Source organism: Lolium perenne, chromosome 2 (genome assembly GCF_019359855.2).
Source record: "Lolium perenne isolate Kyuss_39 chromosome 2, Kyuss_2.0, whole genome shotgun sequence".
NCBI lineage: Eukaryota > Viridiplantae > Streptophyta > Magnoliopsida > Poales > Poaceae > Lolium > Lolium perenne.
This window is the reverse complement of record NC_067245.2, coordinates 293,105,399-293,132,633: the sequence shown is the minus strand read 5'-3', so window position 1 is coordinate 293,132,633 and position 27,235 is coordinate 293,105,399. Positions and strand designations below refer to the sequence as shown.

The following is a 27,235-nucleotide window of genomic DNA, read 5'->3' as shown; positions in this document are numbered from 1 at the left end:
GATCATAGAGGAGTTCTTCATCGTCGTCTATGAAGACCCTTTGGTCAAGAAGGTACGTCCGCGTTCCCACATATATGATGCATGTGATTAATTATGGGCATGTTCTAAAAAACCTTTAATTTCAAACGGATCGGCGCTCGATCTCTTTGCAGGCACTCCCAAAAAAGTTTGCGGACTATCTTGACGGCCAGGAGCCAGCTAAGGTGTATCTGCGAGCAGCTGACTATGGTCCTCGTCTCTGGACCGTGGAGGTCCTATTTGACGGTCAAGGCCGGATGTACCTCGACAAGGGCTGGGAGAATTTCTCCATCGCACACGGTGTGGATTTCGGCTGCTTCGTACACCTCAAATATGAAGGCGATGATGTGCTCACAGTGAAGGTGTTTAACGGAACAATGTGCAGGAAGTACTACTACTCGGACGACGAAGATAATGACGATGAAAGCGACGATGACGTGAAGCCATGCATCCATCCCCTTTAGATAAGGGAATTATGACCAAGAATATATATGTAGCTTCATATGCATCGATTTAGAGATCTAGCTATTTTCCTATATATTATGCATTTAAAAAATTATATCGCAATTTCCACCATGATTCGAGCACCACAGCCTCCAAACGATGCCGATATTGGCATGGTCAGAACGACTATGCTCGCCGCCACTGCTAGGTCACCGTCGGGAAGCACCATGTTTAGCATAAGATTCACTTTAGATTAAGCTACGAAAATACTCACCTGCCATTGGCTGAGGCGGCCCCACAGAGCGGCTCTATATGATATTGTCTAAATAAATAGACGACCCCAGCGGTCATTGGCTGCGGAGGCCCCACAGAGCGGGAATATATAATTTTCTCTAAATAAATAGAAGACCCCTCTGGTCATTGGCTGCGGCAGCCCCACAAAGCGGTAATATATGTCTTTTCCTGAAAAATAGACGACCCCACTGGTCATTGGCTGCGGCAGCCACACAGAACGATTATATATGTATTTTCTTGAAAAATAGACGACCCCACTGGTCATTGGCTGTGGCAGCCCTATAGAGCGGCCCCATTTGTTATTGGCAGCACCGCGTATACAATCAGGAAATAAAACGTCCCACGCGTCAGCGACAAATGGATGGCTACCCGTCAGCACGAGACAGTCAGAGAGGAACTGCCCTCTGTGCAGCCCCACCTCGATCTGTGCAGCCCCACCCGTCAGATTAACGGTAACGGTAAGGCCTCTGACCTGACGGCAACCCTCCCGTCCGAGGGGTTTCAAACTAGAGGGAGGAGAAAACTGAGGAAAAGTTAAGAGGCTGGGAAAACTGAGCACAACTAAGGAACTAGGGGCACGAAAATAGAAATCCCTTTACATAAAAAAGTAGAGTATGTGAAATGTGATCTATGAGAGTTGGAATCAACTCAAAATCACTTATGGTTGATTTTTAATAAAAGTTTGAAGTTTGAAAAGGCCCTTCCTTGTTATTTTTACTACATTAAATCTAGAATGAATCATGGGTTGAAACCAGTGTAGTTGTTTAGGGAATTTCATAAGCTTTCCAAAAATATAAAATTCATCAAATTTGGTTAAGTAGATTTGATTCTATTTAAAATTGAAAATGGCATCAGTAAGTAATTTGAATTAAATCGAAAAGTTTGAATTCAAATGGTTGGGCTCGCGCGGGAAATAAATTGGGTTGCAGAGAGAAAGAAAATTGGGCCGGCGCACTTCGCGTCTAGCGCGAGCAGGCCGCCTGACGGCGGGGTCCATGCGTTAGTGGGTCATAACGCCCGAAACGGTACATTCTATTCCGAGCCGCACGATTAGAGGGAGATCCAACGACGCACGAGCGTCGTCTTCTCCGGCGAGAAGCGAACTCACTGTCGGCGAGGGTAGGGGTTCGGGGAGCTAACCAGGGTCCGGCGAGGCTTGGCGACGAGGTATGGCAGTGTTGTCGACGATGGCGGTCCTCTAGGTACCAGCGGCAGCTCCGGAGGCGGCTCCTATCTCCGGCGATCTTGCGGCAGTACTGCGGGGCTCCGGCAATTGATTGGGGGTCTATGGAGGGAATTGGGATGCGGTGTTTCTTGAGGAGGGTCAGGAAGGAGAGGGGAGGCGAATGTCGTGAAGAACTTAGGCGCGGGGAGCCTCCTTTTAGAGAGGCGTCGGGGTCTGAGGCGCGTGGCTAGGTCGAGCATGGCGACGGCGGTTTGGAGAGGCGAAGGGGCAAGGTATGGACGTGGTTCTATTCTTGACGTCTTGGTGGTCGTCACATGCTTGGCGGCACAGTAAACGGCAGTCGGAAGCGACGGGGAGATTGACGTCTACGGCCATGCCCATGGCGGACGACAGCGACGGAAGCGACGGTGACACGGCTCGGGGAAGGGAGAGAGGGTGTCTACAGCATTGCTAGTGTCATGGTGACTCGCTGCGCGGGCGCTGATGGCGAGGCGCGGTCGGAGCTGACGGGGCAACGCAACGCTCTGGCACGCCCTTGCGTCGCAACCATGCGCGTCATGGCGTCACTGGTGGTTATGGGCGCGTCTGTTGCTGGCTCGTGCTGGCCTCGTCTCGGTCAAGGGGGTGAACGAGCAGACGCAGGAGAGTGAGGGGGACCTCCCAGACATGGTGCTGCGAGCTGGCGACGTGTGGAGAGAGAGATGGCCGGGGGTGGGCATGAGCTCATGGCATGGCCAAGTTTGGTCGTTTTCTCCACTTTGACCAAGGGTGCAAGTGGGTGCTCATGTCCACAGATGACAGAGGGAGTGAGGGGAGGCTTGGTCATGGGTGGTTTAGTCAAGAAACCAGGGGGTAAAAGGATGTATGGAGTTTGCAAAGTTTTGCACACCAAGTGTTCTACACAATGGCCGCTTGAGGCAAAATTTTGAATTTGGCCAAAATCTTGTATGTAGATGATTCAAATAATGTTTGGCACAAACTAGTGGTCTTGGTTTGATAAATGGAATTGATTTGCGAAAAATCCAACATAGGCAAGATCTTCATGTTGTTTCGATGTTGCCACTTGGCATCTTTGTATTAAGCAATAGAAAGAGAGTTGGTCAAAGTGGTCAACATCAAGGTTGTTCATCTTGATGAGGTCTTGGATGATGTGCAACGTTTGGTTTACGAATCTCTTAATCCAGGGGCTCAAAGTGGGTACCCTGATGTGAAATTCAAAAGTGACCATTATCATATGTGATTAAGTTTTGAATTTTTCCTTTGATTTGAATTTGGTTTCTTTGATGCAAAATGGGTTCTTTTGAGTTTAGTTGAGTTTCCAAACCATTGGCACATAGTTATATGGCCTAGGTTAAAGATTTTAAAAATGGCCATAGGCCCATATGTGAGGTTTTTGCATTTTTTCTACTTTTCTTCTTTTCTTCTTCTTTGCTTAACTTTGTGCTCTTACTTGATCAAGGTTAGGGTTTTAGTATTATGGATAAGCACCCAAACACTCCTCATGGCAAGGTCACACAAATAATGCATGAACACTATGCATAGCACTATATGCAAAAAAAAAAGTTTTTGTTGGTTCTCATTTTTGAATATTGGAAACTCCTCCTTTTATTTATTTAAAAAAAATTGGGATGTTACACCACATAACCTTGGCAGGAACCCTCTTCCTGGGGGGTTTGCCCTCTACATCACTAGGGTCATCTCGTCTGATCTTATACCGTAGTGCAGGGCATACCAGCCATTTTTCCAAATTTCCGTACTCCTCACCGTGGTAAAGGATGCAGTCATTAAGGCATGCATGTATCTTTTGCACCTCTAATCCTAGAGGGTAGAGAACCGTCTTTGCTTCGTACGTAGGAAATTCGTTATCCTTTGGAATCTTCTTCCTCATTATTTTCAGTAACTTCTCAAATGTCTTGTCAGATATACCAGCCTCTGTTTTCCATTGCAACAACTCCAGTGTGGTACCGAGCTTTCTGTTGCCATCATCGCAATTTGCGTACAACTTTTTGTGTGATCCTCTAACATTCCCTTTAACTTGCGCTTCTCTGTGTGCATCAGCGATGGCCCGACGAAGATCATTAGCGGGCTCATTTAATGCCTCTTCATCTTCAGCTTCCCCCGCCTCTTCATCTTCAGCTTGCCCCGTTGCAGTATGACCGTATTTAGGATACATATCATCATCCTCTTCTTCTTCATTATCTTCCATCATAACCCATCTTTCTCCATGCTTGGTCCAACAATTATAGCTGGGCATGAAACCTTTCCAAAGAAGGTGGGAGTGAAGGACTTCCCACCTAGAGTATTGCTTTAAGTTTCGACAGTCAACACATGGACAACACATAAAACCATCCGCTTGTTTTCTTCAGCCACACGGAGAAAATCTTTCAGGCCCGCAGTGAACTCGTTAAGGCGTCCGTCAACGTACATCCATTGCCACCAGTTCATCTACATCATATAATTTCGTTTATTAAAAACCATTACAAAACATCATAAATAATGAAATGAAAATTGTACAAATAAAAGGGTAAAGTTGCTTACCTCGATCGAGGAGTAAAGAAAGAGGAGAAAGCTTAAGTGTCGCTCGGGCACCTCATATCATTTTTGTTTTGTGTGAAATAAAGCTGCATCATTCTTTCATCCATTTCATCGAGCACCTCTTGTGCATAGGAAAGAAAAACAAACAAGCAGACAACCCTCACACCTTACACCAAGAAAAAACAAAGGAGAGGGCTGGCTGGGGTGAGCTGAATTTATATGCAAAGCGGGGGGCTTTAGCGCTGGTTCATGTCACGAACCGGTGCTAATGTTTACCTTTAGCACCGATTTATGCTACGAACCGGTGCTAAAGGTTTCGCGCCTACCACGCGGCTGGCGAAAACCCTTTAGCACTAGTTCGTGCCACGAACCGGTGCTAAAGATCCCACACGAACTGGTGCTAAAGCTCTGCTGGTCCCCTGCGACGTCCTGGCCGCACGAATCAGTGCTAATGCACCCTTTAGTCTGGGTTCGTAGCACCACCGGTGCTAATGCTCTTTGGAGATAAAAATATAAGCCCTGTTTTCTACTAGTGAGTAGCAGTGTTTTAGCAATTGGATAGTGACAATATGTTCGAGAGCTATTATGGTTTTTACCTTTCTTTTGCTACCTCACTAGGGATAAAGTGAATGCATGTGATATATTCATCATGTGATAGTAATGGTGATCTTGTTTGTTCAAGGTATCATATTTAATATTCAAACTTCATGTCAAAGTACTTATTGCTATGCCCTGTTAATTCTTAATACAAGATTGATGAAGTTTCATTCTTGTCGAGCATAAGAGGGATGTGTTGCATCATCTCTATGTTAGAACGTGATACCCATATTAATTCTGATCTTACAGATAATATGATTTGCACCTTCATATCTCATTGATGAATTGCTATTTGTCTACCAGAACTTTACGAGGGAATAGTCAGGTGAACCCATGAACTCCGGTCCACTTTTTATCATAAGAAACACATTTATCTTGCATTTACATTGTTTTCTATTTGATGCACTATTTTATTTCTAAAATACAAAAATATTTACTTTTCTTATTTGCATCCAAAACAACAGAAATAATCAATCTTTTTACAGTTTTTTACTTAGTTATTTTTATCTAGTTTAGTTTCTACTTGTTTTATTACTACTTGTGTTATTTACTTACGCGAAACCTTGTGCTTGACAACCACACGGTGAAGTTGGGACACAAGGCATTTACTTACTTACAGGTTGCTTGAAGAAGAGAGAAGAGAATACTTTTCCATCCAGTTCCCCGAGAGTTCGATATAAACCATCGAGTCACCCTTGTGGGGGAAGATACTTCCTTGATACAACACTCTGCACTTGGAGTCCGAACGTATCTAGATGTTTTTGGCGTAGTTGTCGGGGAATCATCAAGCCCGTCAACCGCTATCAATAGTATTTTCTGACGCCATTGCCGAGGAACTGAGAAGAGTTACATTACACTAATTGCCGCGCAAGAAGCTCTAAGCACTGCAAGAGATTTTCTGACACCATTTCTCACCCAAGCTTGGGGAGTAATCAAGCTTGGGCCTTGATGTTTGTCTTTCGGATAGGGAACACAAGCTCCTCCTCCTTCATAATCCTAAGCATCACACTCAGAAGATTATCACCTCCGGCCGTTGCCGTCGCCGTCTCCTTCTGCTTCTTCTCTCGCATTGCCTCACACCCATCGATGATTTCATCAAAGACGGGGTTGACCTGCCGATGCGCTCGCCAGAGCCGGCTCTTCACACCATTGATGGAGTCCAAGAAACCCAGAACCAGGAAGATGTCTGTGAAGCAAAGCCCCCCGCTCTGGTCGAGCAACACATGGATCGCAGACAAGAACCGCTCTTGGAGCTAGCCCTCGCACCCCTCGCCGAACGTGGCATGTGCGGTGATCGTGTTCGCGCAAGACATCAGCAGCTTGACCATATTGACTGGATTCCCGCCCTTGCCGGTGTGGCGGATAGTTTGAACCATGGACATGGTTTTGCTATCCCTGATGGCTGCGAACTGCCTCACCTTCCGCGCGCTCAGAAGCTCCATTGTACAGAGCTTGCCCAGCATCCTCCAGTACTCGTCGTATGGTGAGAAGGCAATGTCGAGGTTCCCATAGCAGGAGACCTCCAATGCCAGAATGCTCGACCGCGACGCGAAGTTGACGTTGTTGTCCCAGAGGACCTCCTGCGCCGCCGCCGGAGAGGAGATGATGAAGGCATCGACCTGGCCCAGCTGCAGGCACATCACCGGGCCATGCTTCTTAGCCAGGTCCCGGAGAACGACCTGCGGCTCCGGAGTGAGGAGGTGGAGGAGGTTTCCGATCAGCGGGAGACGCCGTGAACCAGGATGCCGCCTCTTGCTCGACTTTCCGCCAAGAGTAAGGACACAAGGATCATGAGCGAGGCGAGGGAGAGGATGATTAGGGTGGCTGTGCTTAGCTCCATGATGATGGCTTGATTTAACGTGGGCATCTTCGACTGGTGCGAATAACAGCAAGCAAGAATGGTCTTTTACGAGCATTGTTGTCACGTAAAGGGTGCACAGCGCGCGGTAGGACCTTTCCGACATGAGTAAAGGTATATATCTGTTCAGGTAGGATATCCCACGGCGAGTCCGGCAGCCGGACTGACTTTTCAGGTACTAGAGCATCTTTAGCGGAATCTCAGACGGCAATCCTCAAATCGGTGTATTTAAGTCACCTCAAATACGTTTTGGGATCGTAAAACATCTGTGCAGTTCAAACGCGCCAAACGCGGCTCACATAACAGCATATCCGAATATGCTATTATGTGAGCCGCGACGTCCGCGTCCAGACGCGCTCGCATAACAGCATATCCGAATATGATGTTATGCGAGCCGCGTTTGGCGCGTCTGACTGCGTGGCTGTTTTTCGGCCCGCAACCAAGAACCGTAAACTCCGTTAATTCTCAATGCAACAATATAATCATGCAAAATAGATTGTTCAAAGTACTTAATCATACATGAAACACAGCACCACAAGAAGATCAAACATCACATCATGAAGGAGGGAAGTGATCACGACATCACCGTCGGTTGCCAATGCTTCGACATGGCCGCCACCACGCGCCGTAGCGTCTTCACCTTGGCATTCATCGCGGCAGCCATGGCAGCGCGGGCAACTTCCCTCCTTCACAATCAGTTCATCGGCTCAAAAAGCATCATTGAATGTGATGGTGCTCTCCTAGATCTAGGTGTGGCGGTTATTCGTCTCTTTTTCCGGCACTACCATGGTGACAGTGGAGGAAGATGGACGATGTTTCAGCGAGGCATATGTTTCTCAAAGGGTGAACATGTAATTTTACTTCTTGTAAGGTTTCTTGTGCAAAGTTGTTTGACGCACATATTTGTCTTGTGTGGTGATCATATTTGTAATCTCTGTAAACAGATTGTCTAATAAAATACTTATATGGTTACATAAAAAAAAACACCAAGATTTGCGTCTTCGTAAGTTTCCACCACTCAAGGCTAGCCTCATCCATGCCGGCCGGGTTCATCATCATAGTGGCATTCTCCGCCGCGATGAGCTCCGCCATGGCCATGTGCTCCTCGGCGCGTGCTCTCCTCTCCTCAATGTCGGCATTGCACTTTCCATCCTCCCGGAGCGTGGTACGGGGTTCCGATGCAGTTTCTGAACAGTCCCCGTTTTCCCACTAAACCGGAAAACAGCAGTTATTATGCGGATAGGGGTCCAATGGGATCTGCTAGAGATGCTCTTACTCTTGCGACACTTGGTATGACCGTATGAGTAGGACCGTAGGAGTACCTATCAACTAAATGCCTTAAAAAGTCCAAACATGTGTTGTACTCTCTCTTATTTTCCAGACATATGCATTTTAAATTGACTAATTGTGCAGCTCCGATGGTATGCGGGTATGGTCAAACCTTTAAAGGCATGGTTTGATTGATGGCAAGCCAGTCTTGCTCGGACTGTCATTGTATTTGAACTTGTCCAAAGTTCAAACAAGTGCTTTGATATCTCTTTTCTTTTCCAAATATGTGTTGTCAAATAAACTAATGTTAGAGCATTTCCACCGGCGTCCCTCAAATAGGTGTCGGCAGGGGCACCGGTACTACCATATGGGAGGCGCCGACACAACATCCTTTATTTGGGGATGCTGTTCTCACATCGGTACTCTCCACCGAGCACCATAAAAAGCCCCAAACTCCAGAATTTTGATGCGGAGTTTTTGTTGAAGAGGCGCCAGCGACCCCGATCGAAGCCCTTCGCATAAGAATTCTTTCGGACGCGCCAACATTTTTATAAGGCTCCAGAACATGCCGGCTCTTTTTGAGAAGCGTCGGTGTGGACGCTTTCTCTCACTAGGATCCCAATAAAGCTACCAGGAGCACTATTGGGAGCACCGGTGGAGATGCTCTCACTGCTCCAATAGTTTGACACTTTGACTGTCCTGGCGGTATGATCAAACCTTGTAAGACATGGTTTGATTGATGGTAAGCCATCATTTCTCAATTGTATAGTTGAACTTGAGAAAGAGTGGTTCTATTGTCAAATTGGGTTCCCCCAAAATGGCCATTTAACCGATACCATATATGCTGTTCGCGAGGTTAGTTGTTCGCAAGGTATAGGCCGGGCTATATGGCGTTAATTCAGTAGTCATGAAGAGGCAAAATGTTTGCCGCTCAGAAATATCTTTCTAGAGAAATTGTCTCTCAAAGAGAATTCGCGAGAGCACGCTGCCACTCAAATTTTCTTTGAGGTGGGTCTACGGAGAGATGTGCATGTCATGCACATATCGCTATCAAGACTTGTACATGAAGAAGTGTTGTGGTCTCGGACTTCAAAAATAGTTTTTGCGTTAGTGTAACCCTTCGATGCAATCCGTGGAGCGCCAAGGTATCCTTCGTGAAAACTCTTCTACAAGGAGAACACATCCACCCCTGTTGGTGACTCCTTAAAACTTCGTAAAATACAATATGGGATACAATATGCAGGCAGGGCCGGTCCTGAGATTTCGGAGGCCCGGACGAAACTAAAATTTTGGGCCCCTCTTACTACTTTTTTCGTATGTATGAGATGATGAAAACTAAATACTTTTAAGTATACACAACTTCAATATTCATATAAAACAATGTTTACATGATACCTTAAAATTTTCTCCGCCAATTCCTAGAAGCAAAGTCCGTGACGATGGAATCAATATTAAACTCGTCCATTAACTTCTTGTCGATGTATAGAGTTGCCAAACCAGTTAACCCAACTCCTACAAATAAGAACAACATCTGCTAATCACAATTCAGAACCCAAATTATAGGCGAGCATATAGTAGAATTCCAAGAGAACTGCAGCGGGCGTTCTTACCTTCTATCTTAATCTAATACTCATATTGGATGATTGACGACGGCCGGACTGGGACTGCCAGCTGCGCATTCAGCAGATCGTCTCGCGGTCAATCCGTCGCGATCGGCGAGAGCGAGGGCAGGAACCAGATGGCATGGGCTCAGGCAAATTGGCGATGTTTCACATATCGATAGATGGAACGGATTTCAGGCGCTGACTGAAGTTGTGGCCGGCCAGCCGGATTGGAAACCAATAGGAAAAGAAAAGGTCCAACTGTAGACCAAGTCAATCTAAAATCGTAAAACTGCCTTTTTTTCTGCAATGTATAGTAAGTCTATACAGAAAATATGGGCCCCCAATTTTTCTGGGCCCGGGGCGGCCGCCCCTCTAGACCCTCCCCAGGGCCGGCCCTGTATGCAGGAGTAATTGAGTGAAATTCTAGAGAGTTTTTCTCAATCATAGGATACCGTCGAATTGCTTCCACCCCTATCTTAGGCCATCTTCAACTGGACGATCCATCTCAAGCCCGCGCGTTCGGATGGGTCGCGTCGAACCTCCCAAAAAGGGATGGCCGTGGCGTCCGAAACGACTCAAAGCCGGCCCAAATATGAGCTAGGTTTACGTGGGCGCGGATGGCACGCGGCATCCTCCCGCGTCCGTCTGCTCGCATCCCAGGGCCTACCTGTCGGTGGGCAAGTGTCTTATTTAATGTGGATCGGGAGGGGACTGTCCCTATCCACTCTAGTCTCCACTCCCCTCTGCTTGTCTGCACGTACGCATGAGCTTCCGCCGCCATGGCCCCAAAGAGAGAGTTCGCTCCTGGCATGCACGACCACGAGGCCAGCAGCAGCCGACAGATCGCGCCGGCGGCATTCTTGATGGTGCCACCGGCTCCCGAGCGGGAGCGCATCTACGTCACCGTCATGGTGGCGTAGACGTTCTGGGAGGCAGGCGCCCCCATGCCGTGGGGGGGGCGTCCACCTCCCACATGGGTGGCACATGAGCCCCAAATTGAGGAGTAATTGAGTGAAATTCAACTAGAGAATTTTTCTCAACCATAGGACACCGTCGAATTGCTTCCACCCCTATTTAGGCCATCTCCAACGGGGAGACCCATCCCAAGCCCGCGTCGCGCCAGACAAAATCGTAGCCCAACGCAGCGATGCCTCCCAAAAATGAATGGTCGCGGCGTCCGGGACGACCCAAAGCGGCCCAAATCTGGGCCAGGTTTGCGTGGCCGCGGATGACACGCGGCTTCCTTCCGCTTCCGCCTTCTCGCATCCCAGGGCCTACCTATCGGTGGGCAAGCATCTTATTTAATGTGGACCGAGAGGGTACTGTCCCTATCCACTCTAGTCTCCACTCCCCTCCGCTACTCCGAACGCACGAGCTTCCACCGACATGGCCCCAAAGAGAGAATTCGCTCCCGGCGTGCACGACCACCAGGCCGGCAGCAGCCGACGGATCGCGCTGGCAGCATTCTTGATGGCGCCGTCGGCGCCCGAGCAGGAGCCCATCTACGTCACCATCATGGTGGCGCAGACGTTCTGGGAGGCCGGCGCCCCCATGCCATGGCACCTGATCCCATATCGGGTTTCGGTGCCACCAATCCCCACCACCGTCCGCGCTCGCCTGGGCGAGATCCAGCCACGCCCAGCTCTCGCCGGACCTCCGGGAGGACCCGTCGTACGCGGAGAAGAGTCCCTACTGGGACCTCTGGTTCGAGGCGGCGCACGACGCGCGCCGCCGGACATTCTTCGCGTCGCGCGTGGCCACAGTGAGGCCTCCCGCGGCGCCCCACACGCCATCGTCATCTGCGAGCAGGGCTGCCCGCCGCCAAGGCGGGCTCTACATCGATGACGCGGCCCAAGTGGCCGCGTCACTGCCACAACCCGCAGAGACGGAGGAGGATGACCCCGAGCTGCGCGCCGCGCTGGCGGCGTCCGTCTAGGTCAACGACCTCGAGGACCTGGCCAAATGGCCACACCTCCACGCTGGAGGAGGAGGCCAGGCGGGCGTGCGGGGACACCGACGCTTGGGCGTTCCTCGCCATGGCGCGCCGGCAAGAGGAGGCCATGCGCCAGGGCGCGTTTCGAGAGGAGGAGGAGCACCATGTTCACCTCAAGCACGAGGCGGAGCTGCAGGCGGCTGCGCGGAGCAACGGGAGAAGGAGGTGGCACGGCTGGCACGCCTACGCAGGCCGGCCAGCCCTCTGAACCCGTGGTCGGCCTGGGAACGAGCCTAGTGGTCGTTGTGCCCGGAATACCCGGTGCGCTCCAGCGTCTCGACGAGTTCTACTTGGACTAGGCGGCACGCCGGCGGCCACCGTGTCCACCCCAAACCCTAGCTAGGGTTTTAGTTTTTTAGTTATTTAGAAGCCCATATAGGGCTTTCTTTTGTGTAAATTTGCCCAAAATAGGTCATATGTTAAATGAAGTATGTTTTAGTTATTATTTTTTCCTTTTTTGTTGGTACTTTCAAATTTGCGGTGCGTCGGCGCGTTGGACGCACTGGACGACCCAGACGGACTGCCGGCCACCGACCCATATCCGCTTGTCCGCACGGCCACCCAAGCGGCTACATCCGGACTGCCTGACGTGTCCAATTTAGGTCTCCTGTTGGAGATGCCCTTAATCCCGTTCTTAAGGAAAATCTTAACCCCCCTTGTCCAAAAACTCTCAAAAAGTAACTCTCCAATTACACTGCAAAATCCTACTCCGTAGTGGACGTCATACTGTGGTCGCACATGCTATTATAAACGCGGCAAGCAAATAACGCAGTGGAGACATAAGATTTAACGTGGAAAACCCCTCCAATACAGAGGAGGAAAACCGCGGATGCCAGCCAGCAAATACTTCACTATATCAGGGAGTGTTTATGCCGTGGTTTATCTTATAATCTGATAAACCCTAGCCAGCGGCTTACAAAAGGTATATATTGGCGGTGGCATCGATCTGTACCGCGGGACCCTCGCTCCGCTCGTCAGAAGTTAACCTCCTTTAATATTAATTTGGACCATAATATAACACATACTTTGACGAGGGATAAGCAGGGAAAAAGAGACTAATCTCTACTAATAAGTTACGGATCGGTGGTGTTGGTAGGTCAAAAAACCGGAACAAATTTTCGTCCGTCAAAAAAACCGGTCCTCGTTCGATACGTTTGGTATGTCAAGAAAAAACCCGGATCCTTGCGTCCTGTGCTAGCGCTAAAAACGCAAAAAGCGTCCTCGTTCAATATGTCTGGTCCGTCAAAGGAAAAACCAAGATCCTTGCCTTCCTATGTTGTGGCCGAGGTAGGACTGTCACGATTAGGAAAGAGCTGGCGGATCCGATCCATACTCAAACTCCAACATGAGACACACAAATAATTTTTGTTCTGCGTTGTTGTTGGTTTTCCTAGGACAAAAGAAATTCCTCTGCATAGGTGGTGGTCCTGATCGTGTACGTCTAGATACAAGGATCGCGACCCTACTCCTCGTTGAAACAACGACCTTTGACGATGGTGTCCTGCAAGCAGCTGCCGGCGGTGGACGTGCCAGCTGATAGCGCTACCATATCTCTCGTCTAGATGAGCAGCGACGCCGTCTAGCTTCGGGACAAGCAAACATGTTGATCTCTCGTCGCCATGGCTGCGCTGCAGTAGTTGACGGCAACGACGTTGATCTGAGGTATAATGAACAACGAGTTCTCTCGTCGCCCGGTTCAACGCTGCCACCGTGCACCTGGAACACAGAGTCGGCATGGTGATGGGCATCAACCTCCCGGACTCGCCTGGGACGCGGAGACGGCATGGTGATGCGTGTCAATCTTCCGGACACGTCCGACAACATGGTTAAGAAAATAATAAGCCATGTATCGCAATCTCGCCTACCTTGATGGAAAGGACCTGCTCGGGATCGTGCCCTTCATGGCTTCATGGGAGAGTACAAAGTTCCGACCATCGTCAGTGCTGAGACAATGTGTGTCACGTCTTGCGCCATTCCTGTAGTGGTTGCATGGTGCTCAGTCTTGGAAGCAATGGCCGATGGACGGCTATGGTCCGAAGGCAGCACAACGATGTGGCCGTGGCCGTCGCCAAGGGGGTAAGATACTTCTCCTTGTAACCCTGTTTACATAGCTGCCGGATACCAATGACTTGGACATACCTGAGGAGATCAATTAAGATTGATGTGATGATTCATGTCAGGCTGGTGGTTGAAGTCGGATGTTGCAGCAAATTCCTGGGATTCCTATTTACTTTTGCTCGGTATGTTCATTGATTCTATTATGACTTCTTAGTGCTAACTTTAGATCAGGTTTCTTAGTGCTAGCTTTAACTCATAGAGACATGTTCTTTTCTGGTTTGTCATGACATATGGATGGATGCAGACCAATGAGGCAACATGCATCGATGCAGACAATTATTTCAATCTGATGTGGAATTTGTTTTGTAGATCAAACCTTTGCGGAGGCTAACGAAGACTGGCATCGTGAAAGGATCCAAAGAATGAGAGAGATTGATTTGGGATTCGGTCAAAATGCCAATTTAATCAAAGAGATATATCCGTTACAAGGTATGGTAATCGTGTTAGCATAATGGTAATGGTAATGCATCTTTAAATTTTTACTCATCCGCTGCAACGCGCGGGCATAGTGCTAGTGAAAATAATTTATAGTGCGAAGTTTTTCCTGAAACGGATGTCAGACGTTGAAGCCCATGCCTCTTTCCGTCCCTGGCAGTTCTTCATGGCATGTTCTGTAGCTTTTGTAGTTTTTCGAGTGATTTGCCTCCTTTTAAATTTGTTTAACCTTGTGTAATCAATACCTTGTATCCTAACTACTAGTTTAGAAAAGTATGTTCACAACTGACATATTACCACATCCGTATTTCTTGAACAAGATGCGCTGTGTTCAACACTATTCCTACTACTTGCTGCATACTACTACTTGACACCCGAAAGCTTATAAAAGGCCATGCCTGCTTTGCTTGCTGTTGTTCTTCGTAAGCAAAGTTGCAAGTCTCCCCAGATCAATCCATCGTCATGGAGCTAAACGCAGCCACACTCCTCTCTGTAGCTCTCGCCTCACTGGCCATCCTGGTATCCTTACTTCGCCGGAAAACGGCATCGAGCTCCGAGAAGAGGCGGCCTCCCGGTCCACGATGTCTCCCCTTTATCGGAAGCCTCCTCCACCTCCTGACGTCCAAGGCGCCGGTGGTTCTCCGGGACCTGGCCAGGAAGCACGGCCCAGTGATGTATCTGCGGCTAGGCCAGGTCGACCACATCGTCATCTCGTCGTCGGCCATGGCGCAGGAGGTGCTCCGGGACAACACCCTGAACTTCGCGTCGCGGCCGAGCATCCTAGCTGGTGAGATCGTCTGCTACGGAAACCTCGACATTGCCTTCGCGCCATACGGAGCCTACTGGAGGACCCTGCGCAAGCTCTGCACGATGGAGCTCCTCAGCGCGAGAAAGGTGAGGCAGTTCGCGCCCATCAGGGACAGCGAGACTCTGTCCTTAGTTCGAGAGGTCGCCGCCGCCAGTGAAAGAGGCATGCCGGTCAATCTCCCCAGCGTGCTCCTGTCATGCTCGAACTCCATCACCGCCAAGGCGGCCTTCGGCGAGGTCTGCAGCCCCGAGCTCCGGCAGCAGTTCCTGTCCGCGATGGAGGTCGCGGTGAGCCTAGGCCTGGGATTCTGCGTCGGCGACCTCTTCCCCTCTCTCTGGTTCGTGGACGTCGTTTCCGGGATGAGACGCCGGCTCTGGCGAACGCATCGGCAGATGGACGCCGTCTTCGACACCATCATCGCCGAGTGCGAGTCGCGGCGACTGAAGAGGAAGACGGCGGGAATGACCGAAGATGATGACATCCTTAGCGTCATTCTTAGAATCAAGGACGAGGGGGAAATTGAATTCCCCGTCGGCAACACAAACGTCAAGGCAATTGTATTCGTAAGTGCTCAATGCCTCTCTAATACAGTACTCCTGCAATTTTGAATCACTTGTGATGTTCTATCTCGTTCAAAAAAAAACTTGTGATGTTCTATATATTAATTTGTACATGTACTTATTTGTTCATTATCTGCGTTCATGTCAATTTCAACTAGGATCTGTTCATAGGAGGCACGGAGACGACTTCCACGGCCGTCGAGTGGATCATGTCGGAGCTCATGAGAAACCCGGAGGTGATGAAAAAGGCACAAGCCGAGGTGCGACGAGCGTTTGACAACACGAAACCACAGGACCACGAGGAACACATCGAGGAGCTGCCCTACATGAGGATGATAGTCAAGGAGGCATTGAGGATGCACCCGCCGCTACCTCTCTTGATTCCTCATCTATGTCGGGACACCTGTGAAATCGGTGGGTTCAAGGTCCTTGCGGGATCGAGGGTACTGGTCAATGCTTGGGCGATAGGAAGGAGCCCTGACTACTGGCATGACGCGGAGCAGTTTAGGCCAGAGCGGTTCGAGGAGAGCAAATTGGACTACAAGGGCACGCACTACGAATACTTGCCGTTTGGGAGTGGGAGGAGGATGTGCCCCGGAAGTAATTTTGGGCTGGCTGCCTTGGAGCTCATCCTGGCACGATTTTTGTACTACTTCGACTGGAGCCTCCCCGCTGGAACTCGACCGGAGGAGCTTGACATGGACATGGTTGTTGGCGCCACATCCAAGAGAAGGAACCCGCTCAACCTAATAGCGACACCGTATAATGTTTCGATGAAATATCAGAGTTGATAGTATGATTTGCAGTTGATGTTCCGGTCTCTGTTTAAGTTTCGTAGTTCTCTACACATATAGGAATAAGAACCTCGATTGGTGTGCATGTCTCTATCACCTTAATGTAATGCGACAGATAGAAAAATATTTAGCAAATAATTTCGGGCTGACTGCGTTGGAGCTAATCATGGCACAGCGTTTGTAGTACTCCCTCTGTCCCATCAAACATGTTAGAGGTTTGTTCAAATTTGGATGTATCTAAATACTATTTGATGTCTAGATACATTTAAGTTTTGATCAATTTTAGAGAGGTTTCATGAGATTGGAGGGAGTACTTTGAGTGGAGCCTCCATGCTGGAATTAGGCCGGATGAGCTTCACATGGACAGAACTGTTGAAAGAACCCACTGAACCTATTCGCCACACCTTATAATGTTTCGATAGAAACTCAGAGTTAATTGATGTGTGGTAGAAACGGGGGATGAGCAATGTGTTACATTTAGAAATAAATACACTATTATCCTTCATACCGTGCTGATCATTTTATTGTTACAAGTAAGCTCTATTTTACCATTAACTAAACGGACTGATCACAGAAAGTACAATAAGAAAAAACTTAAGCACAAAAAATGGATCGTGAAGAAAATTTTACATAACAGAAATAGACTGTAAGTTCAAAAACATTATGGATATATGGGATCGTACCATGTGCACTGCCATCTACAACACGCTGCTAAGAGTAGGCGTTTGCACAAGTTTTAAATCTTGACTGGTTTATTTCCTCCATTAACCTGCGCCTACCACATAATACCACAACTAAAGGCATCCAAATCAGATACATAGCACACATCTACTAGACGGAGACCATGGGCGGCAGTGTTGGTGGATTCTCTGTGCAGACGGAGGTTTCGCCAGCAGTTGCGTCTGTGCCTTCTCAGCCGCAGACGATCAATGTGATGATGACAAGGGGAGCAGATGATGGGCTCGGGTTTGGTGCCAATGATTGGAACATGATGGCTAATGCTGTTCCTGACGCGTTGGAGAAGGGATCGGCTGTGCTTGGTAATACTACAGCTCAAGGTATGTCAGCCATGCTTTTGGATGGAAAAAAGGCTCATAGTGATGATATGGGAAATTTTTATATTAATAACACACATGTCACTGATAGTACTTCATATCCCTTAAATAGTGAAGATGTTTTGTATGATGTAGGGTCGGTTCTGGAGCCTAATTTGGTTAATCTTTCGGAGACTAAGGATGGTACTACAATTAAGGCTCCGATGTCTACAAGGGGGAGTTTGCAAACATGAGTCTCCAGGGCTCGATGGGGATTGCCTCATCTCCGATGAGTGGTGGTAAGAATTCAGTTTTTCCTTGTAGTACACCAAACTCTGCAAAATCTACTGTTTCAATATCTCTAATTGAAGGTCCCTCTGATAATATATCAGCTCGTCCTACTGTGGAGGAGGTTATTGCTTTTGGAGGTATTCATAAGCCCTCGTCTGTGAGGACTAGTAAAATATTGGGGTGTCATGCATGCTGATGTGGATATGCCCCAGATGGAGAAGGCAATGATGAATGCACAGTTGAGAGACGTTTCTGCTTGTGCAGGTGAGTCCTTGCCTCCTAAATTTTCTATTGTTAATATACCCGACTCTGATTTTTTGCATAGGGCCAATAGTTTGGGCATATCCTGAGGAAAATCACAAGAGAAGATAGTAAAATCTATTAGAGGAATTAAGATACTAGAAGAGGAGCGAATTATAACAATTTAAAAAAAACGTGGAAGAGAATGTGAATAGAGAGGACGATCCATCGACTCTGGTGATGTCACAAGTTTCTACCATGTGTGAAGATTTGATTGAGGATGATGGCATCCCGCTGGATTTAGATGGTTATTTGGAACATCTAGATCCAGTAGTCAATAAAAAGAAAGCTAGGGTGAGAAAAACCTACGACACAAATAATATTCGCAGAAGTACTAGAAGAAGAATTAAAAAACAGTTTTCTTAATGCAGAATCTCAAAGGAATGAATTGGAATCCTGGGGGTTTTGGGGATACCGCTAAACATTTGTCTGTTAAAGAAGCTATTAGAGAACATAAATTAGATTTTGTAGCCTTATTGGAGACTGGAAGATCTAATTTCTCTATTCCTTTTTTGAATCAACTTTCGGTGGGATATGGCTTTACTTGGTTTTGTTTACCACCTCATGGTCGGTCTGGAGGTATTTTAGTGGGAATAAATTCAGATACTCTTGAGGTGCTAAAGGTGAGTACTAGAGATTTTTGTGTAAAACTACATATCAAGTGTAAAAGGGATGGTTTTGAATGGATTCTAGTGCCAGTCTATGGGGCTGCCCAAGATGCACATAAAGCAGAATTTTTGGTCGAATTAGTAAGAATTTGTGAGTCTGAAACATTACCTATGTTGGTAGGTGGTGATTTCAATATTATTCGAAAGGCAGAGTAAAAAAATAATGATAATTTCAGAGCTCGTTGGCCTTTTGTTTTTAATGCGATCATTGAACATTTGAACTTGCGTGAAATTGCTCTGTCGGGGAGACAGTTCACGTGGGCGAGTCGTCGAGAAGAACCAACTTATGAAAAGCTAGAGAGGGTTCTAGCTTCCATTTCTTGGGAACAAAAATTTCCCCTAGTCATTGTGCGTGCATTGACAAGGGCGGACTCGGATCATACACCGATACTTATTGATTCAGGAGTGAAGGCACACTTGGGCAATAAGCCAAAATTTTCTTTTGAGCTGCATTGGCTGCGTCAAGAGGGTTTTATTGATATGATTGAAAAAGAAGGGAATTCGGTGATGGTGGGTTTGAATCCTATGGAGGTGTGGTTAAATAAACTTAGGCATGTAAGAAAATTTCTTAAAGGATGGGCAAAAAATCAAAGCGGGAAGTATAAAAAAGAGAAGGAGAGGTTACTTGGGATAATTGACCATTTAGATGTGAAAGCTGAAACAAATATTTTGTCTTTGTCGGAAAGAACGGTTCTAAGAAAGGCAAATGATGATCTAAATAAACTAAGGAGGGAAGAGGAGTCTAAATGGGCTCAAAGAGCGAAAGTTAAACATATCCAAGAAGGAGGAAATAACACAAGATATTTTCATTTGATTGCAAATGGGAAACATCGCAAAAATAAAATTTTCCAGTTAGAACAACAAGAAGGAACTATTGTTGGGGAGGACAATCTGAAGGTCTATATTACAGAATTCTATAAGAAATTATTTGGGGCATCGGCCCTGAATAATATCTCTTTGGTAGAGAAAGAAGTGCAGGACATTCCTCAGATATCTGATGTTGAGAATGATATTTTGACAGCACAGTTTTCTGAGGATGAGGTTCATGAGGTGCTTTTTCAGATGGAACGTAACAAAGCTCCAGGACCTGATGGCTTTCCTGCGGAGTTTTACCAAAAATGTTGGGTTATAATAAAGGATGATTTGATGGCGCTTTTTAATCAATTTAGTAGTGGGGATTTGCCTCTATACAAATTGAATTTTGGTGTCATCACCTTATTACCCAAGAAAGAGGATGCGGTCCAAATTCAACAATATAGACAAATTTGTCTGTTGAATGTGTGTTTCAAATTTTTTACTAAAGCAGGCACAAATCGTATAACGGGGATTGCCCCATGATACGTCTCCAACGTATCTATAATTTCCGATGTTCCATGCTTGTTTTATGACAATACCAACATGTTTTGTTCACACTTTATATCATTTTCATGCATTTTCCGGAACTAACCTATTAACAAGATACCACAGTGCCAGTTCCTGTTTTCTGCTGTTTTTGGTTCCAGAAAGGCTGTTCGGGCAATATTCTCGGAATTGGACGAAATCAACGCCAAACCTCCTATTTTTCCCGGAAGCGTCCAGAACACCGAAGAAGAGTCGGAGAGGGGCCAGGGGGCCACCACACCACATGGCGGCGCGGGCCAGGCCCTGGCCGCGCCGGCCTAGGGTGTGGCGCCCCCAGGTGCCCCCCTGCGCCGCCTCTTCGCCTATAAAAGCCCTTTCGACCTAAAAACGCAGTACCAATTGACGAAACTCCAGAAAGACTCCAGGGGCGCCGCCACCGTCGCGAAACTCCAATTCGGGGGACAGAACTCTGTTCCGGCACCCTGCCGGAGCGGGGAAGTGCCCCCGGAAGGCTTCTCCATCGACACCGCTGCCATCTCCACCGCCATCTTCATCACCGCTGCTACTCCCATGAGGAGGGAGTAGTTCTCCATCGAGGCTCGGGGCTGTACCGGTAGCTATGTGGTTAATCTCTCTCCATGTACTTCAATACAATGATCTCATGAGCTGCTTTACATGATTGAGATTCATATGAGTTTTGTATCACAATTCATCTATGTGCTACTCTAGTGATGTTATTAAAGTAGTTCTATTCCTCCTGCACGTGTGTAAAGGTGACTAGTGTGTGCACCGTGTGGTTCTTGTCGTAGGCTATGATCATGATCTCTTGTAGATTGTGAAGTTAACTATTACTATGATGGTATTGATGTGATCTATTTGGTTATGTTGATCTATCTTACACTAAAGGTTACTAAAATATGAGCATTATTGTGGAGCTTGTTAACTCCGGCATTGAGGGTTCGTGTAATCCTACGCAATGTGTTCATCATCCAACAAAAGTGTAGAGTATGCATTTATCTATTCTGTTATGTGATCAATGTTGAGAGTGTCCACTAGTGAAAGTGTAATCCCTAGGCCTTGTTCCTAAATCTTTGCTTTGAGTTACTACTGCTTGTTTACTGTTTTATCGTTACTACTGCTGCAATACTACCACCATCAACTACACGCCAAAAGCTATTTTCTCGGCACCGTTGCTACTGCTCATATATATTCATACCACCTGTATTTCACTATCTCTTCGCCGAACTAGTGCACCTATTAGGTGTGTTGGGGACACAAGAGACTTCTTGCTTTGTGGTTGCAGGGTTGCATGAGAGGGATATCTTTGACCTCTTCCTCCCTGAGTTCGATAAACCTTGGGTGATCCACTTAAGGGAAAACTTGCTGCTGTTCTACAAACCTCTGCTCTTGGAGGCCCAACACTGTCTACAGGAAAAGGAGGGGGAAGTAGACATCAAGCACTTTTCTGGCGCCGTTGCCGGGGAGGAAAGGTAAAAGGTACTCACACTCCGGATCTCGGCTACTAAGCTATTTCCCGGCGCCGTAAGTACTCAAAGCTATTTCCTTTAGATCCTGCAATTGCAACTTTTTGTTTCTTGTTTACACTAGTTTGGCATAATGGACAAGAATGATCTTCTTATTCTATTTACTGATTTAAAACATGGATTGTTTGATGCGAAAATTAAAAAACCTATGGAATCTTATTTGCATGCTGGTAGTAATATTAGTATGAACGCTTTGAACACCATTGTTGATAATAATATAGAAAGTTCTAAGCTTGGGGAAGCTGGTTTTCATGATCTTTTTAGTCCCCCAAGCATTGAGGAGAAAATTTTCTTTGATGATACTTTGCCTCCTATTTATGATGATTATAATGATAGTGGTCTTTTGGTACCACCTACTATGGAGAGTAAATTTTGTTGTGATTATACTATGCCTCCAACACTTGATGAGAATAATAATGATAGCTACTTTGTTGAATTTGCTCCCACTACAACTAATAAAATTGATTATGCTTATGTGGAGAGCAATAATTTTATGCATGAGACTCATGATAAGAATGCTTTATGTGATAGTTATATTGTTGAGTTTGCTCATGACACTACTGAAAGTTATTATGAGAGAGGAAAATATGATTGTGGAAATTTTCATGTTACTAAAACACCTCTCTATGTGCTGAAATTTTTTAAGCTACACTTGTTCTATCTTCCTATGCTTGTTACTTTGCTCTTCATGAACTTGTTTATTTACAAGATTCCTATGCATAGGAAGCATGTTAGACTTAAATGTGTTATGGATTTGCCTCTTGATGCTCTCTTTTGCTTCGAATACTATTTCTTGCGAGTGCATCATTAAAACTGCTGAGCCCATCTTAATGGCTAAAAAGAAAGAACTTCTTGGGAGATAACCCATGTGTTATTTTGCTACAGTATTTTGTTTTATATTTGTGTCTTGGAAGTTGTTTACTACTGTAGCAACCTCTCCTTATCTTAGTTTTGTGTTTTGTTGTGCCAAGTGAAGCCTCTAATCGAAGGTTGATACTAGATTTGGATTTCTGCGCAGAAACAGATTTCTATCTGTCACGAATCTGGGCTGTTTTCTCTGTAGAAAAATCAGAAAAATATGCCAATTTACGTGTGTGTTCCTCAGATATGTACGCAACTTTCATTAGTTTTGAGTTTTCTGATCTGAGCAACGGAAGTATTTATTAGAAATTCGCCTTTACGGACTGTTCTGTTTTGACAGATTCTGCCTTTTATTTCGCATTGCTTCTTTCGCTGTGTTGGGTGGATTTCTTTGTTCCATTACCTTCCAGTAGCTTTGAGCAATGTCCAGAAGTGTTAAGAATGATTGTGTCACCTCTGAACATGTGAGTTTTTGATTATGTACTAACCCCTCTAATGAAGTTTATGAGAAATTTGGTGTGAAGGAAGTTTTCAAGGGTCAAGAGAGGAGGATGATATACTATGATCAAGAAGAGTGAAAGCTCTAAGCTTGGGGATGCCCCGGTGGTTCACCCCTGCATATATCAAGAAGACTCAAGCATCTAAGCTTGGGGATGCCCAAGGCATCCCCTTCTTCATCGACAAATTATCAGGTTCCTTCTCTTGAAACTATATTTTTATTCGGTCACATCTTATGTGCTTTACTTGGAGCGTCTGTGTGCTTTTGTTTTTGTTTGTGTTTGAATAAATTGGATTACATCATGCTTGTGTGGGAGAGAGACACGCTCCGCTGGTTCGTATGAACACATGTGTTCTTAGCTCATAGTATTCATGGCGAAGTTTCTTCTTCGTTAAATTGTTATATGGTTGGAATTGGAAAATGATACATGTAGTAATTGCTATAATGTCTTGGGTAATGTGATACTTGGCAATTTTTGTGCTCTTGTTTAAGCTCTTGCATCATATACTTTGCACCTATTAGTGAAGAAATACATAGAGCTTGCTAAAATTTGGTTTGCATAATTGGTCTCTCTAAAGTCTAGATAATTTCTAGTATTGAGTTTTGAACAACAAGGAAGACGGTGTAGAGTCTTATAATGTTTACAATATGTCTTTTATGTGAGTTTTGCTGCACCGGTTCATCCTTGTGTTTGTTTCAAATAACCTTGCTAGCCTAAACCTTGTATCGAGAGGGAATACTTCTCATGCATCCAAATCCTTGAGCCAAACAACACTATGCCATTTGTGTCCACCATACCTACCTACTACATGGTATTTTCCGCCATTCCAAAGTAAATTGCTTGAGTGCTACCTTTAAAATTCCATCATTCACCTTTGCAATATATAGCTCATGGGACAAATAGCTTAAAAACTATTGTGGTATTGAATATGTAATTATGCACTTTATCTCTTATTAAGTTGCTTGTTGTGCGATAACCATGTTCACTGGGGACGCCATCAACTACTCTTTGTTGAATTTCATGTGAGTTGCTATGCATGTTCGTCTTGTCTGAAGTAAGAGCGATCTACCACCTTATGGTTAAGCATGCATATTGTTAGAGAAGAACATTGGGCCGCTAACTAAAGCCATGATCCATGGTGGAAGTTTCAGTTTTGGACATATATCCTCAATCTCAAATGAGAAAATTATTAATTGTTGTTACATGCTTATGCATAAAAGAGGAGTCCATTATCTGTTGTCTATGTTGTCCCGGTATGGATGTCTAAGTTGAGAATAATCAATAGCGAGAAATCCAATGCGAGCTTTCTCCTTAGACCTTTGTACAAAGGCATAGAGGTACCCCTTTGTGACACTTGGTTAAAACATATGCATTGTGATGATCCGGTAGTCCAAGCTAATTAGGACAAGGTGCGGGCACTATTAGTATACTATGCATGAGGCTTGCAACTTGTAAGATATAATTTACATGATACATATGCTTTATTACTACCGTTGACAAAATTGTTTCATGTTTTCAAAATCAAAGCTCTAGCACAAATATAGCAATCGATGCTTTCCTCTTTGAAGGACCATTCTTTTACTTTTATTGTTGAGTCAGTTCACCTATCTTTCTCCACCTCAAGAAGCAAACATTTGTGTGAACTGTGCATTGATTCCTACATACTTGCATATTGCACTTATTATATTACTCTATGTTGACAATATCCATGAGATATACATGTTATAAGTTGAAAGCAACCGCTGAAACTTAATCTTCTTTTGTGTTGCTTCAATACCTTTACTAAGAATTTATTGCTTTATGGGTAACTCTTATGCAAGACTTATTGATGCTTGTCTTGAAAGTACTATTCATGAAAAGTCTTTGCTATATGATTCAATTGTTTACTCATTGCATTTACATTGTTTCGAATCGCTGCATTCATCTCATATGCTTTACAATGGTATGATTAAGATTATGTTGGTAGCATGTCACCTCAGAAATTATCTTTTATCGTTTACCTACTCGAGGACGAGTAGGAACTAAGCTTGGGGATGCTGATACGTCTCCAACGTATCTATAATTTCCGATGTTCCATGCTTGTTTTATGACAATACCAACATGTTTTGTTCACACTTTATATCATTTTCATGCATTTTCCGGAACTAACCTATTAACAAGATGCCACAGTGCAGTTCTGTTTCTGCTGTTTTTGGTTCCAGAAAGGCTGTTCGGGCAATATTCTCGGAATTGGACGAAATCAACGCCAAACCTCCTATTTTTCCCGGAAGCGTCCAGAACACCGAAGAAGAGTCGGAGAGGGGCCAGGGGGCCACCACACCACATGGCGGCGCGGGCCAGGCCCTGGCCGCGCCGGCCTAGGGTGTGGCGCCCTGTGTGCCCCCTGCGCCGCCTCTTCGCCTATAAAAGCCCTTTCGACCTAAAAACGCAGTACCAATTGACGAAACTCCAGAAAGACTCCAGGGGCGCCGCCACCGTCGCGAAACTCCAATTCGGGGGACAGAACTCTGTTCCGGCACCCTGCCGGAGCGGGGAAGTGCCCCCGGAAGGCTTCTCCATCGACACCGCTGCCATCTCCACCGCCATCTTCATCACCGCTGCTACTCCCATGAGGAGGGAGTAGTTCTCCATCGAGGCTCGGGGCTGTACCGGTAGCTATGTGGTTAATCTCTCTCCATGTACTTCAATACAATGATCTCATGAGCTGCTTTACATGATTGAGATTCATATGAGTTTTGTATCACAATTCATCTATGTGCTACTCTAGTGATGTTATTAAAGTAGTTCTATTCCTCCTGCACGTGTGTAAAGGTGACTAGTGTGTGCACCGTGTGGTTCTTGTCGTAGGCTATGATCATGATCTCTTGTAGATTGTGAAGTTAACTATTACTATGATGGTATTGATGTGATCTATTTGGTTATGTTGATCTATCTTACACTAAAGGTTACTAAAATATGAGCATTATTGTGGAGCTTGTTAACTCCGGCATTGAGGGTTCGTGTAATCCTACGCAATGTGTTCATCATCCAACAAAAGTGTAGAGTATGCATTTATCTATTCTGTTATGTGATCAATGTTGAGAGTGTCCACTAGTGAAAGTGTAATCCCTAGGCCTTGTTCCTAAATACTGCTGAGTTACTACTGCTTGTTTACTTGTTTTTCTTGCGTTACTACCGTCGCAATACTACCACCATCAACTACACGCCAGCAAGCTATTTTCTGGCACCGTTGCTACTGCTCATATATATTCATACCACCTGTATTTCACTATCTCTTCGCCGAACTAGTGCACCTATTAGGTGTGTTGGGGACACAAGAGACTTCTTGCTTTGTGGTTGCAGGGTTGCATGAGAGGGATATCTTTGACCTCTTCCTCCCTGAGTTCGATAAACCTTGGGTGATCCACTTAAGGGAAAACTTGCTGCTGTTCTACAAACCTCTGCTCTTGGAGGCCCAACACTGTCTACAGGAAAAGGAGGGGGAAGTAGACATCACCCCACGTGTTATAAAACCAACACAATCTGCCTTTATGCCGGGGAGGAACATTTTAGAAGGAGTGGTCATTCTTCATGAAACAATCCATGAGTTACATAGTAAGAAATTGGATGGGGTTTTATTTAAGATTGATTTTGAAAAGGCATATGATAAAGTGAAATGGTCTTTTTTACAACAGACTATGAGAATGAAGGGTTTTGCTCCAGAATGGTGTAGAATTGTGCAACAATTTGTTCGGGGGGGAAGTGTTGGGGTAAAGGTAAATGATGACATTGGTCATTATTTCCAAACAAAAAAAGGATTGCGGCAAGGGGACCCGTTGTCTCCGATTCTTTTTAATATTGTAGTGGATATGCTAGCCATCATAATTGAACGAGCCAAAAATGATGGTCAAGTGGGGGGACTTATTCCTCATCTTGTTGAGGGAGGTATCTCTATACTACAATATGCAGATGATACTATCCTTTTTATGGAGCATGACCTTATGAAAGCTGTTAATATGAAGTTAATTTTATGTCTTTTTGAAGAACTATCAGGGCTTAAAATTAATTTTCATAAGAGTGAGATTTTTTTTGGTAAGGCGAAGGAGGAGGTGGACCAGTATAAGCAGATATTTGGATGTGACGCTGGTTCATTACCCTTTAGATACTTAGGTATTCCTATCCATTACAGAAAACTTAGAAACTC

General features: G+C 45.8%; 1 protein-coding gene and 1 pseudogene across 1 annotated transcript; one reads left to right on the top strand and one right to left on the bottom strand.

Annotated features, from left to right (window-relative positions):
* Positions 1–4,950: 4,950 nt before the first annotated feature.
* LOC127330680 (cytochrome P450 99A2-like) lies at positions 4,951–7,000 on the bottom strand (annotated as a pseudogene).
* A 7,678-nt stretch (positions 7,001–14,678) lies between these two features.
* LOC127336234 (9-beta-pimara-7,15-diene oxidase) lies at positions 14,679–16,739 on the top strand. The gene is made up of 2 exons (XM_051363027.2): positions 14,679–15,722; positions 15,878–16,739. Exons 1-2 carry the CDS (start codon positions 14,814–14,816, stop codon positions 16,508–16,510), a joined length of 1,542 nt encoding a protein of 513 aa, XP_051218987.1. The 5' UTR covers positions 14,679–14,813; the 3' UTR covers positions 16,511–16,739.
* Positions 16,740–27,235: the final 10,496 nt, after the last annotated feature.

What these genes read in the sequence shown, in the direction of transcription:
- LOC127336234 (XM_051363027.2), top strand. Translation starts at nt 14,814, where the DNA reads ATGGAGCTAAACGCAGCCACACTCCTCTCTGTAGCTCTCGCCTCACTG. An exon ending in ACGTCAAGGCAATTGTATTC is followed by an intron (nt 15,723 to 15,877) that starts GTAAGTGCTCAA and finishes AATTTCAACTAG; the next exon opens with GATCTGTTCATAGGAGGCAC.